The sequence below is a fragment of the Sinocyclocheilus grahami genome, unplaced genomic scaffold (genome assembly GCF_001515645.1).
Source record: "Sinocyclocheilus grahami isolate Dianchi unplaced genomic scaffold, SAMN03320097.WGS_v1.1 scaffold77.1, whole genome shotgun sequence".
NCBI classification, from domain to species: Eukaryota; Metazoa; Chordata; class Actinopteri; order Cypriniformes; family Cyprinidae; genus Sinocyclocheilus; species Sinocyclocheilus grahami.
In genome coordinates this window covers 1,169,656-1,184,841 of record NW_015505256.1, presented here as the reverse complement: position 1 = coordinate 1,184,841, position 15,186 = coordinate 1,169,656, and the positions used below count along the sequence as shown (strand labels likewise).

At 34.5% G+C, this 15,186-nt stretch overlaps 1 protein-coding gene across 1 annotated transcript in view; it reads right to left on the bottom strand.

The window, feature by feature from the left end:
* The window catches only part of LOC107586094 (inactive heparanase-2-like), a 79,411-nt gene that overhangs the window by 22,027 nt on the left and 42,198 nt on the right, over window positions 1–15,186 (bottom strand). Inside the window, exons 5-6 of the mRNA XM_016273329.1 lie at window positions 12,383–12,554; window positions 1,244–1,337 (exon numbers count right to left, since the gene is read on the bottom strand). Of these exons, the coding sequence (XP_016128815.1) occupies window positions 1,244–1,337; window positions 12,383–12,554 (266 nt within the window). The remainder of the gene's footprint in view (window positions 1–1,243; window positions 1,338–12,382; window positions 12,555–15,186) is intronic.

The window sequence follows — 15,186 nt, the reverse complement described above, 5'->3', positions numbered from 1 at the left end:
AAATTCAGCCTCGGCCAGAATAAAAGACCTGTTTCAAAAATACTTACCCCAATGTTTTGAATGGTAGTGTAGCTAAAAATAATGAACAAATAATTACATTTATTAATAAAAATATATATACTATTGAAAATTAATAACGAATGTTGGTTCTCTTTTAAAAGCCAGGTACCAAAAACATATTTTTTCCCATGCAGCTGACTGATAAAAATCTGCATCCTGACTCCTGTTTTTGTGCTCAATATAAATCAGACTATCCATGAATAGTCCGTGGCCATGATTTGAGATGAGATCCCAAATCTGCAGCACAATACACAACCGACTGCCGTCCAGCTGCAAGGTCAGAGTCTGGTTATAATAGAACACATGTTGGGTATTAAGGCATATTCCATAATAAGCCAAAGAAAGCCTCTCATACTCTCCACTTCTGATTCAGACACACTATGAACCTCAGGACCTGCTGTAGACAATAACAGCCAGAGAATCAATGCTAAAGCATAAATTGCCTCTCAAAATCTGTAAACTGTCACAGACAGCGAGAAGGGTATGTGTCGCCAAACCATCGAAAAACACCTGCAGCTCCACTCCAGAAAAAAAAAGATGTGAATTCAGTCTCTTATTACTGATTTTATGTTAAATGACCTTCGGATTTGAAGTTTAGAAGTGGAGTTAGCACTTGTTCTTCTGACATGTATTAGGCTCTAATCACCGTCCCACTTGGTTTGGGAGTGAACAAAACTTTGGCATCTTTTGTTTGATGTTTGGGAGGAAGGTCAGTTTCCCCCTCGTTCACTTTCAGGGGAACACTGAACCAGATGTGTGAGTTTGAGATAGATAAAACAGGAGAGCTGTGTATTTATAGATTGGGCCTCCTGAGGGAAGCCTTAAATGTTGTGAAACCTGGCACTGCTTTTTAGACCAAAAGGGGACTGTTCCCAGAGCAGCTGAGACATCATAAGGCTGAGGGGGGAACTTGTAAATTGTAAACCCAATCAAACGCTTTCCTCCTTTACTGTGCCCTGACCCACGCTCCCTTAACGGTAGGCCACCTATCAGACCAGCGACAGCTTGTTTGGATGGTGCAGCTGAGGACAAACCCGGGGCCCTTGAGGTAAACACAGTTAATGAGCACTGGAGGGACTTGCTCACTCACAACAACAACCTTAACACATGTTAGCACATCTCGGACCTACACATTCAAAAACCAAAAAATATTAGGCTGGGTGTCTTTAAAAAAACACCTTACCTTTAACACCTTGGTAATCTGCTCAGACAAGGTGTCCAGAAGTTTTGTCTTCAAGAAGTCTTCCACTTTGGTCACCCGCCTGTCAATGTAGTAACTGCACACATGAGAGAACATCACTGTAAGAGTTATGAAATATTATTTACTCAATTGAATTAAAAATATATGTATATTAATTTATGCAACATTTCTTTCTGGTCCTCAAATCTGATGGGCTGAGAGCCTTTTCCAGCGGTGCGATATCACTCTGCTTGCAGCACTTCTCACAGCGAGGCTGTATTTATTTGATCAAAAATAGTAAAAACAGAAATTTTGTTCAATACTATTACAATTTAAAGCAGTTTTTGTTTAATTGTTATACGATTTAATGAAATATAAAAATTTCTTGATGAATAAAAGTATTAATTTCTTTTAAAAAAACATATTAACCTAGATTCTTTATAATATGTGTTATTTAATATATACATTTTGTTGTATTTTATATATAAGTGGATATATATATATATATATATACAGTATATATATATATATTTATTTATTTATATATATGTTTATATATATGTTTTATATACAGTGTGTGTGTGCATATATATATAATATATATATAATGAAAATAATATTTATAATAATATAATATATAAATAAGACTATGTATAAATAATGAAATAATTAGATATACTTTTGTGTATTAAATATGTGTGCACACTATTACAGATTATATGTATAAACCGATTTTCTTTTCTCAAGCTACACAGACTATACTGTAATTCGACAACTGATTACTACAGTATCAAAACATTGTCCCTCAAAAAATAAAAAGTTACTGGAATAACATCAAATAAAACAAAAATGACAACACTATCAATCTTAATGTTACCAGTACAATATGAAATAACACAATCCACATTTTCCCACTTCATTGAGCAAAGTTCAAAATATAAATTAAAGGCATTAAAAGGCCAGTCTGCAGGTTTATACACAAAATAACTAACAGATTGAGCCCATGAATTATATTAAGATGTAAAAGCAGACAGCGGTGACAAGAGACAGAGCTCTTTCTGGTCAAAGAGCCGCTGCAGTGAGCGAGCGAGTGTGTGTGTGTGAGAGAGAGAGAGAGAGAGAGAGAGAGAGGAGTTTGGGATGAAGTAGCTGTTGGCTGGCCATCTGGAGGAGGGTGTGAAAAGAGGGCCTCAATGAACTGCACCATTTTCAAGCAATATGTCTGAAGATCTTGACGTATCTGAAGGAAAAGTGGTCCTCTGTGGACACTGACCCTCAAAATTTATAGTCTCTATGGGATTAAAGCTGCACAACTCTTGAGGCAACAAATCTTCATTATCTTTAGACCTCAAACAGCAATGAGCAACTCTCAACCTCCCTAACATTATATTTAGCTAAAGTGTCTTCCAAGGTGTTTTAGATTCTGCTTGTAAGGTACATTCTCAACAATTGACTTCTGAATTTAGCATTCAAAACAGAAGAAACGTCTGGAGGAGGAGTGAAAGAAAAGCGCATCTGTTTCATGGAAGACAGAGAACCCTAATGTAAGAGATAAAGAATAAATTAGATGAAGGTTTTGTTATTCAGAGGCTTTTCTTTCATAGCACAGGACACTTAATTGAATTCTTATGTTATATTAACTTTGTTTCAGACACTTCCTTTAAAATTCCATCATTCTATAATAGTATAAAAAGTATAAAGGTTATATTTTCAACAGAGAGAATAATAAAAATGGTTAATCAAATCAGTATATTAGAATGATTTCTGGAGGATCATGTGACTCTGAAGACTAAAGCAATGACTGCTGAAAATGTAACTTTGCCATCACAGGAATCATTTACATTAAGATTAAAAATATATATAATTTTTTTTTTAAATAAAATATTTTAAATATTAAATGGCGTAGAAAGACACAATTAATTAATTACATCACAATTAATTACATCACAACTAACAAAGAAACAGCAGGTAACACATTAATCTAAAACTGCATTTTTAAAGTGGAATGACTTCAGTTGTATTTACACTTCAATAATCTTTATTTTCAACTTTGAATAATATTTTTTTACAGTGTAAAAGAGCCACAAGAGCTGCTTACATAACTTGTGAGAGCTCTTATTCCTGGAATTTTCCTTTACTCTAAAATGATAATTGCGAATCAGAACGTGTGAGCGCATATGGCTTGAGTTTGAGGTGGTGTTTTTATGATATCCTCCTCTCTGACACCCTTTCCCACTTCCGTTTCCTTTAATCAGGGTTGACCTCTAGATTAATGAGTCTGTTTAGGCCACCCTCTCTCTGCAGACGCAGGGGGCCTTCTAATTGAGGGAGAATTGCAAACTTGTTTATGCCCTTATAACTTTTAATGACCGCAGCTATTGCATGCACTTGATAAAACACTTCTCATTAGTGAATAATTCAAAGCCACTCAGCATGGAACTAATTAAAGTCATTGAAAGCACATTCAGTCGCCATTGTGCTGGGAGATAAAAGAAAGCCGCTAATGAGCTCGTTTCTGATTATTAAAGGAACACTCCACTATTTTTGAAAATAGACTCATTTTCCAACGCCCCAAGAGTTAAACATTTGAGTTTTACCATTTTCAAATCCATTCAGCCGATCTTCGGGTCTGGCGGTAGCACTTTTAGCTGTAGCTTAGCATTGATCATTGAATCGGATTAGACCGTTAGCATCTCGCTCAAAAATGACCAAAGTGTTTCAATATTTTTCCTATGTAAAACCTGACTCTTCTGTAGTTACATCGTGTACTAAGACCGACGGAAAATGAAAAGTTGCGATTTTCTAGGCCGATACCATGGGTGCAGCGGGCGCAGTGATATTATGCAGCACCTGAAAATAGTTCCCAGCATGCTCCAGGTGGTCACGTTGGTTATGCTGATGGAAATTAGCCTATTTTCAGGCGCTGCGTAGTATCATTGTGCCTGTTGCACCCATGGTACGGCAGCAAAGTTCCTTGATTATTACGCCGGAATGAGAGTATAGTTCCTAGCCATATTGGCATAGAAAATCGCAACTTTTCATTTTCCGTTGGTCTTAGTACACAATGTAACTACAGAAGAGTTAAGTTTTAAATAGGAAAAATATAGAAACTCTTTGGTCATTTTTGAGCGAGATGCTAACGGTCTAATCAGATTCAATGATCTATGCTAAGCTACAGCTTAAAGTGCTACCGCCAGACCCGGAGATTGGCTGAATGGATTCTAGGGGAGTTGGAAAATTAGCCTATTTTCAAAAATAGTGGAGTGTTCCTTTAAGGTTCGCCATATTGCAATGCAGTGTTGAGCAAGTCAAGCAATTTCTGAGTGAGGAGTTATAAAGTAACAGCCCATCTGAAGGAAAACTTAACAAGAACGAGATGTAAAAAAGTAGCCTTGCATATTATGCTGAAGCTCTCTGAACACAGCATCTGTGATTTCTCATGATATCACACAGGAAAAACTCTAGCTGACCTGGAACTTGCCTTGTCTCTCTGCAGCAGTCAGCAGAGACTGCTCGGGTCAGACTCGGCAATAAAGCACACAACAGTATCTCATGTCCAGACAAGCTTTTTTAGGGCTCAACAATACAGTTTTTTAAATTATTATTATTATTTTGATGGCCCAATTAGGTCAGTAGTTCAGAATTGGGTCCGAGCACAAATAAAAAAGCAAAAACAAACAAATAAATAAATATATAAAAGTTAAATTAAAATAATTTTTATTTACATAAGTAATTTAAGTAATTTTCTTTACAAAACTCCACACAAAATTGTATCATTTAATGAAACAATTGATGACATTTTCTTAATGTTTCTTAATGTTAAAATGGCCCCCATTATTGCTAATTAAAGTGTTTAATATTAAAATAAAAAAAAGATGTAAAACACACATCTCTATTTTAAGGATCTGGAAATCTTTTGATTATTGTTCGTTTTACTCTTAGTTGACTTTTATTTTGAAGGTCTTGATTCATGTTCCCAAAATTTTTTTTCCAAAATGCAGGTGAATGAATGAACATGGCACCACCCAAGAAGGGCTTAATTTTTTTTGCAAATACAACGCGTAAATCAGACTGCATTATTCGAAACCTGTTTGTGCCAAACCAGCCAAGTGCATAACAAATGGTGACAGAGAATCATACAAAACAAAGGGAATCATTGCATCACATCATTTATCCTCCACAATGTGGTTGCCAGAAGACCACTGTGCTGACAATGAACACCTGCCAAGCTAACCGTAGCAATGCAATTTTGTTTCTATACACGTCATTTTCCAAGCACTGGGAATGGGCTGGTTTTATAGTCAGGGAAATAATGTTAGAAAAACCCACATCTGACTAATGAAGGCAGCATAACTACTCTAGAACTAATGAGGACACACTTGGATACAATCAGGTTTGGGCTAGGGAACAAAGACATGACAACAACATAAAACATGAAGTTCAAAATAAAAGTAATCAGCAAACTAAAAGAAAGCCTTTCCTTAAACGCCACAAACACTTCTAATCAAATCCATTTCAGTCTCTGATGGACAGACACAACAGCTCAATTCACTGTCTAAGTAGAAAACCCACAGACCTCGCCTTCATTTGAAGTTAATAGGATAGAGGGATTAGAAATAAGTGGTTATTTAGAGATGAATACCTTTAGCCTTAGGAGAACAGCTGCTCTAATCCCTGAAAAGAGTCTTTACCGTTTTGTCACACAGGTGAAGCGTAACTGATCTCACTTAGTAAACCTACCATATTACTCACATATTGTGCGCAAATGTGAAGTATTTATATTTATGTATATAAACATATTTATATACTTTATGCATATATTATATACACTATCATTAAAACGTTTCAGGGGAAGTGAGTTTTTTATTTTTTTATTAATTCATAATTTTATTCAGCACAGGTGCATTAAATTAATAAAATGTGGCAATGAAGACATTCATAATGTTACAAAAAAGATTTCTATTTCAGATAAACACAGTTCTTTTGAACTTTAATTCATCCAAGAATCCTGATAAATAATGTATCACGGCTTCCACAAAAACATTAAGACTGATTAAGATTGATAATAATAAGAACACAAATCAGCATATTAAAAATAATTTCTAAAGGATCATGTGAGTAATGGCTGCTTAAAAATGTATTTTAAATGATTTCAAAATAGAAATAAGTTATTCTACATTGTAATAATATTTCACAATACTACTGTTTTACTGTATTTTAAATTGATTTATTTAAAAAATATATTTCAGATTATTTAGCTTTACTGTATTTTTCATTTATTTAGCAGCCGTTTGTATTTTTTGCAGCTTTGGTGAGCACAATAAACTTCTTTCAAAAACATAATAATAATAATAATAATAATAAAAACAATCTTACTGACCCTAAACTTTTTAAACACACACACACACACACACAGGTTTGTTTTTATGGTTTATGGGGACTCTCCATAGGCGTAATGGTTTTTATACTGTACAGACCGTATATTCTACTGCCCTACACCAACCCAACCCCTAAACCTACCCCTCACAGGAAACTTTCTGCATTTTTAGATTTTCACAAAAAAACTCATTCTGAATTATTTATAAGCCTTTTGAATTACGGGGACACTGAAAAATTACGGGGATACTGAAAATGTCCTAATAAATTACCTTCTCATTGTAATACCTATGTCATACCCATGTTATTATACAAATTTGTGTCCTCAAACCACATAAACATGCACACACACACACACACACACATATATACAGTATATATACAGTATATATACAGTGGGTACGGAAAGTATTCAGACCCCCTTAAATTTTTCACTCTTTGTTATATTGCAGCCATTTGCTAAAATCATTTAAGTTATTTTTTTTTCCTCATTAATGTACACACAGCACCCCATATTGACAGAAAAACACAGAATTGTTGACATTTTTGCAGATTTATTAAAAAAGAAAAACTGAAATATCACATGGTCCTAAGTATTCAGACCCTTTGCTGTGACACTCAAATATTTAACTCTATATAGAGAGAGAGAGAGAGAGCACATTTTAATGTTTATATATACAAATGCACTACAGTTGTAAACAGAAATATGGTATGAATAGTTATAAAATAGAAATGTTTCACTTGAATGAACGCAAAGAATGTTAATTGTTTTGCTAGTTAGAAGTATTACTGAACATAGGCAACTGCTGACGTCTTTTACAACACTTCTTAGTTATGCTACTTAACCAGATTAGGAAAAATGGCTCAATTTAGAGGCCTGCATGTGTTTGCTGGGAGTGTAAATTTACCTTCCAGCACATTATTCCACCTCACAGGTGTTAGAAATTGAGGCGGAGGTGGGGAACAACAGCGCAGAACGACAGACTTTTTGTACTGCCAATCAACAAAACAAAAATATCACAAAACTATTGTGCATAACAAATTATGAAATTAACAATATCAAAATTTAATCAACAATGATGGACCTAAACCTATAGAAGCCTGTTTTTGCCACTGAATAAAAAATTTTTTTTCTTACAATTGTGATTTTGACTTTTTTCTCTCAGAACTGTGTCATATAAAGTTGCACTTGCATGTTTTAAAATAAGAACTGTGAGATATAAACTCATAATTCTGAGAAATAAAGTCAGAATTGCAAAATATACATAATCTTGCAATTTATATCTCGCAATGCTCACTTCATAACACACAACATCACAATTGTAAGAAAAAATATATATATTTTTATAACTCACAATTGCAAGTTTATATCTCAGAATTCTAAGAAAAGAATTGTGAGAAATAAAGCCAGAACTACAAGATATGAACTCAACACAATGCAGTACTAAAATAGATTATTGTACTTAAAATCAAACACTGAAATGTATTAATTTAACTATTAATATCCAACAATGACCAATTATGTAAAACGATTTTTTGCTAATAATGTTCCAAATCTAAAAACAGCATTGTAACTTTCTTTTTTAAAAGTGACTAGGTCTATTTATTTTCCTCTCCAAACCAAACACGAATATATGGCTTGTTGCATTTGAATATAATTTACTTGAAAAGCAACACTGCATAATATATTGAGGCTTCTAGTGATTAGTGATATGACCAAAATAGTATATCACAATATGAGTCATTTTATTTCATGATCACAATATAGTTGTTAGAATGGTAACATTTTTAAATGACATTGAAATTTCACAATTATGCATTCTATACAATACTAGCCTAACTAATACAAATAAAAAGAACTCAAGCTTACTGGAGACAAGTAAACAGTCAGTAATTAAATAACACACAAACTAAATGCAAGTCAATTTTGTCATTGTTTTTTTCTTTTTTAAAGCCTAAATCTAAAAAAAAAATGAAAATCACAATTACGAGAAATAAAATCTTAATTACCTTAGCTTCCAGAGCAATGAGTCATTTTTCATATTTTAAAATGTAATAAAATAAATAAATAAATGGTGCATTTGATATGAACACACATCTGTCTATATAACGGTTAGAATGTAAAATAATATTATGTTATTATATTATTTTATTATTTTATGTACATGTAAATTGATACCCATATAAGAGTATATTTATAATTATAAGTATAATTATAACCCCTTTATGCAAACTTATTGTTATAATATTATTAATATATTTTAAATATATTTAAACAGATTAAAAATTATATACTACTAATGCTACGACTCCTACTAATTGCTTCCTAAAAAAAAAAAAACTATTCAAGATAAATGCCAATAAGAACATTTATTTACTCAAAAACAAATTGTATCCTACAAATGTTTACTTGAGAGGCAAATTTATCTCGTTTCAAAGGCATTTATATATTTAAATAATGATTACAAAAATGACTTTCTGCAGTGAATGAATAAATTCCTGTTATTATTTTCAGATTTTGGGAGCTGTGTGTGTTTGTGCTCCCATCATTCTTGTTGATTCAGTGTGTGTGTGTGTGTGTGTGTGTGAAGGTGTAGACAGGGCCTGCTGTAAGCCGCTGGTTGCAAGAATGAGGAAGCTCTGGTCAAGCACTGACAGATTTATGTCTGGCTCTGTCACACTGGGATTACAACCAATTAGTATCCACTCGCAAAAGTCATTATTCTACAAAACCAGTTTTCGAAGAACAGCACAAAAGCACAAACAATGTTAAATGAACACTCACAAATGAATTCCAGAGGTATTTATCTCAGACGTCATTACAAGACCAGAATTAGAAAAATGTGGTCTTAATACTAAGCACAACAACACTGGCACTGCTTTAATAAGCTCCTGTCATAAAAATATATGTGTTTAGAAGCATAAGGCTGGCAGTGTTGCTCAAACCTTCTTTTAAAACCACACACTGAATGATTAAGACAAGATTCTCCTATTGAAAGGAAATTTAAAGGGCCTTTGGTCATAGGTTTTTGATGAATCATTTGTTGTTAATTAGAAACGGCTGATGTTCATGATGTTCATTTCTGTTAGCAGTTTTTGAACGTCCTTATTCTTCCACATTTGAATTCACAAACAAATGACTCCAAATGACATGTGGGCAAGTATGGTGACCCATACTTGGAATTAGTGCTCTGCATTTAACCCATCCAAAGTGCACACACAGAGCAGTGAACACACACACACACTGTGAACACACACCCGGAGCAGTGGGCAGCCATTTATGCTGCGGCGCCCGGGGAGCAGTTGGGGGTTCGGTGCCTTGCTCAAGGGCACCTCAGTCATGGTATTGAAGGTGGGAGAGAGCACTGTACATTCACTCCCCCCACCTACAATCCCTGCCGGTACGAGACTCGAACCCACAACCTTTGGGTTATGAGTCCGACTCTCTAACCATTAGGCCACGACTTCCCCACCAGTCTTTCACTCACTCACTGAATCAATCCGAATGGTTCTTGATTTACCGACTGCAAGTTATTACTTCTATAATGTCTTGCTGGAAACAAAAACTGATACTATGTTCTACTTAATACTCAAAATTAAAAGCTGCATTGCTGAAGCCTCTGTGCTCTTGAAGGACAGAGTGGGAGGAACATGCAGGTGGAACATTGCTCTGTCACGCCATTAATAGAGTGACACTTTATTTATCTGACGGTGAGTTTCAATGGTGCTACAGGCCCCTGGACTAACAATCCACATGAAGCAACGTAAACACAACTCAGCTATGTGCTCCGCCAGGCAGGCGGACAGTACTGCGCTTTCTTAAACAATGTGCTTCAGAGATCTCTTTTACGAGCCATTAAAACAAGTCCAACGTCAGATAAGCCTATCTGCAAACATCATGCCATAACCGGTCATGACACCTTTCCACACTGAAAGTGCAAAACGCCACATGACATGACAACCACAGCCATTCAGAAACATATTTGAGACTTCCATTAGTAGTCGTCACATCAGACCACTGCTCATCTACGTACAGTTAAACTGCTTAAATTACCAGCATGACTTTCGCTAAACTGTCCTTTTTTAAAATAAATAAGTAACCAACAGCCTTTAGTTACATCACAGCCAAGAACCATTATTCACTCCTTGCTGAGTAAAAATGATGTCATCTACATTACAATTCAAAATTTTGGGGTCAGTAAATTATTTATTTATTTTATGTTGTTTGAGAAAAAAAATCTCTGAAGTTCCCCAAGGCTATGTTTATTTAATCAAAAATAGAATATTGAATACTGAATAGAACATAACTGTAAAAACGAGCACGGTCTCATGAAAATGCGTATAAATAGTACGCCAAATAAAAACGAAAACTCGTGGTATTGATACGCAAAAATGGACTTTGGCGTGTATATGCTACGCGATGGGTAGGTTTAGGGTTGTGGGGTAGATGCGTATCATATGTACGCGAAAACTGCGTATCATATGCACGTGAAAACGGCGTATTATATGCACGCCTAACACATGCGTATCATATGCACGTGAAAACGGCGTATTATATGCACGCCTAACACATGCGTATCATAGGCACGCCAAAGTCCATTTTTGCGTATAAATACCATGAGTTTTCGTTTTTATTTGGCGTACTACTTATACGCACTTTCATGAGATCGGGTTGAGTAATATTATTATAATTTAGTTACCATTTTCTATTTTTATTTATTTTAAAATGAAATTTATTCCGGTCATGCAAAGCTGAATTTTCAGCATCATTACTCCTGTCTTCAATGTCACTTGATCCTTCAGAAATCATTTTAATATACTGATTTGCTGCTCAAGAAACATTTATTATTATCAATGCTGAAAAAAGTTGAATTGCATAATATTTTTGTGGAAACTCGTACTTTTTTAAGGATTCTTTGACGAACAGAAAGTTCAAAAGTACAGAAATATTTGTAACATAATAATGCCACTTTACTGCCACTTTTGAGTAATTTAATGCCTTATACGCACTTTCATGAGATCAGGTTGAGTAATATTATTATAATTTAGTTACCATTTTCTATTTTTATTTATTTTAAAATGAAATTTATTCCGGTCATGCAAAGCTGAATTTCAGCATCATTACTCCTGTCTTCAATGTCACTTGATCCTTCAGAAATCATTTTAATATACTGATTTGCTGCTCAAGAAACATTTATTATTATCAATGCTGAAAAAAGTTGAATTGCATAATATTTTTGTGGAAACTCGTACTTTTTTAAGGATTCTTTGACGAACAGAAAGTTCAAAAGTACAGAAATATTTGTAACATAATAATGCCACTTTACTGCCACTTTTGAGTAATTTAATGCATACTTGTATGAAAAACATGAAAAGAAATTTCTTTAAAAAAAACTAACCGTAAACTTTTAAAAAGTAGTTTATATTCTTATCCATATTTCCAGACGAGAAAGTGTGTAAAACTGTAAACGCATATACATGCTAAAGGCTTCAAAGCTAACAAAAATGGACTCACAATTTTCATATTTACAAATATATAAAATGTGTTAAATATAGTTGACCGTACAAAATGCCTGACAGCATTATCAGCATATCCAGAAAATGTATTAAACCAACATACAAGCAGAAACCTGTGGAGTTTTCTGCACAGTTCTGCAGGAACAGATTCGGTTTATAATTTATCACTCTCCACATACTGTCAAACAAATAAATAAGTGCATACAGGAAGGCCCTAATACTTTTTGAACAAATAACAGAGACACTCACCCATCTAGTAACAGGATTGCATTTTTACGAGGACGGCCGATGTTGGGCCCGTAGAGGTTCGCTCGGCTGTAGAAACGCACCGACTGCAGTAATGTCCTCAGAAGAGAGTAATCCTGAGCCAGACGAGAGCTGTTAACTGATCGAGCAGCCATTGTGCGGTAACTGTTGGGCTCTGTGAGGGGAAATAAAGAAAAATAATGCATAATAAGACTCTGGTTAACTAATTAATGATGACTGATTCATTTAACGGGAAAAGTCTGGGGTAAGAATTCTGACTCTACATATTGCAATTCTGTTTTTCTTTTCTGCTGCTGCTGCAAAAAGTAAAACATTTTTAATAATAAAAAAAGGTAATTGAGACTTTTTCTCACAATTTTGACTTTTGGTCCTCTTTTGTGAGAACTGCAAGAAAAAAAAGCCAGAATTGTGATAAAAGTTGCAATTTAGCTTTTTTATTTTACATTTTTATTTATTTATTTTATCCTGTGGCGAAAATAAGCTTCCATATATTTCTTAAGCAGTCGTGCTGCTTAACATTTTTGTGGAAACCATGATACATTTTTTTTTCAGGATTCTTTGATCAATAGAAAGTTCAAAAGAACAACATTTATCTTTAATGAAATTCACATGCAGACATGTAAAATGTCCATTTTGATCATTTTAATGCATCCTTGCGGAATAATATTTTTTGATTTAGTTTCTTTCCTTATTATTATTATTATTATTTTTTTAATCTTAATGACCCCAAATTTTGAATGGCAATTGTTTTTCTGAGGTTAACAATTGTGGTCAATAGTATGGAAAACAGCTGTGTGAAGATCCTTCAAAAATTCTCCTCATCTGTTCCACAGTTTTATAATGACAGAAGTTGTATTTTTCGGGTGAGCTATTGCTTTAAGACTTCTGAAACAACCTGACACCCAATCACAAGTGAATATGCAAACTGCCTTTGAATTACGACCTATATTGTGGTCAGCACTTTGTAAACTATTTAAACAAGGCAACACTTTGGGAGGTGCTCACTTGAAATCACAGCAAGGACGTTACAGAAGTCAAGTGGCAAACTTTATAAACATCACAGCCTGTGTGAGTGTGTGTTTGTGTCGGGGATAGAGATGCTGAGCTGTAGTGTCAATACAGTACCGGGCCAGGCAGAGGCCAGTGGAAAATATGAGGCATTATTATCCATTAAAATATTCTCCAGATCCTATCATTTAGAAAAAGCACAAAATAACACATAATCATGAAATAAATCATCACAGTGCCTGTGCATCACTCTGTCATACTGGCACAACCCACTCGATAAACATCCACCCACAGCTGATAATATTTCTCTTTGCTTCATTTGGACTCTTTGTTTGCTTGAAATTGTTTGTTTTTGAATTAACAGCTCCACAAGATTTGATTTGGTAACAGCTTTCCTTCAGACGTGGTTATTGTTACAGCTGAAGTCAGAAAGACAAACATTCAAATGGTGTTCCAGTAATAACATGCTTTTAATAGAGTTAGTTAAATGAAAATAATCTGTTCAAAGGATGCCTTTTAAACTGGCATTATGTAACAGACATTAGATTATAATATTATTTAATTAATTTTCATATGAATTACATCTTACATTCAATACGAGCAGATTGTGCTGCTTCCTTTGGTCTCATATGACAGTCTCAGAACAAAAGCAGCGATCTGCATGCCTGCAGTTTTTCTATGCAAACATCTAGTAACGTTTTGACACATGCAAAATGTAGCCAATAAACAAACGATTAAGACAATATATGGTCTATGTACATTCTTAAATATGTCTCTGGTATTTTTATAGGTTTAGTGTTTAGTATGGAAAGTGTGCGATACTTCAGGCTACACATGCTGTCAATAACATCAACCAATATCATCATAAGATCATAATTATTCAAGTCACAGGTTTTACACTCTGTGCTGTTTTTATGTTTATAGAGAGACATTTGATACAAGAGCAACATGAATGGGGCAATTTGCAGCATGTCTGGCACAGGACAATAGATGAATGAGTGCTTAGAGCAGATTACAAAGTCACCAGGTGTCCTTTTGGATTCTGTTTGTGTATTTGTCTCCTGACATAAGCCCTATTCGAATGGGATTAGTTTTATATGAAGAGGTGGGGTCATGTAATAATGATCAGAGCTTCCCTGTGATTTTGAAACCCATCTGAATTACCCATGTCGGTCACTTTTACTGCGCCGGTAAAGACTGCTTCTATAAGAAAAATAACCATAATTCTCTATTTTCAGCTTTTGTACATCAAGCACTTCAAGTGTCTCAAGTGGAAGATGGTCAATGAGAAGACACCAGAAAACAAAATACAGTTGCTGAGTGTGGATTTATGGGCTTTCTCTCAAATCTAGTATTTTTTCCCCCTTAAACTCTGAGAGCATTTCTTGCTGGAACAGAAATACATACATATATGCATTAAAAAAAAAACATAAAACAGAGAGAGAGAGAGAGACTAAGGACAGTGACAAATAAACTTGTTTCAATATTTCCTACTAATCCCATCATGTTTAATATTTCCTGAATCCTCTGCAGTGAATGGGTGCCGTCAGAATGAGAGTCCAAACATAAAACAGAGAGAGAGAGAGAGACTAAGGACAGTGACAAATAAACTTGTTTCAATATTTCCTACTAATCCCATCATGTTTAATATTTCCTGAATCCTCTGCAGTGAATGGGTGCCGTCAGAATGAGAGTCCAAACAGCTAATAAAAACATCACAACAATCCACAAGTAATCCACACGACTCCAGTCCATCAATTAACATCTTGTGAAGTGAA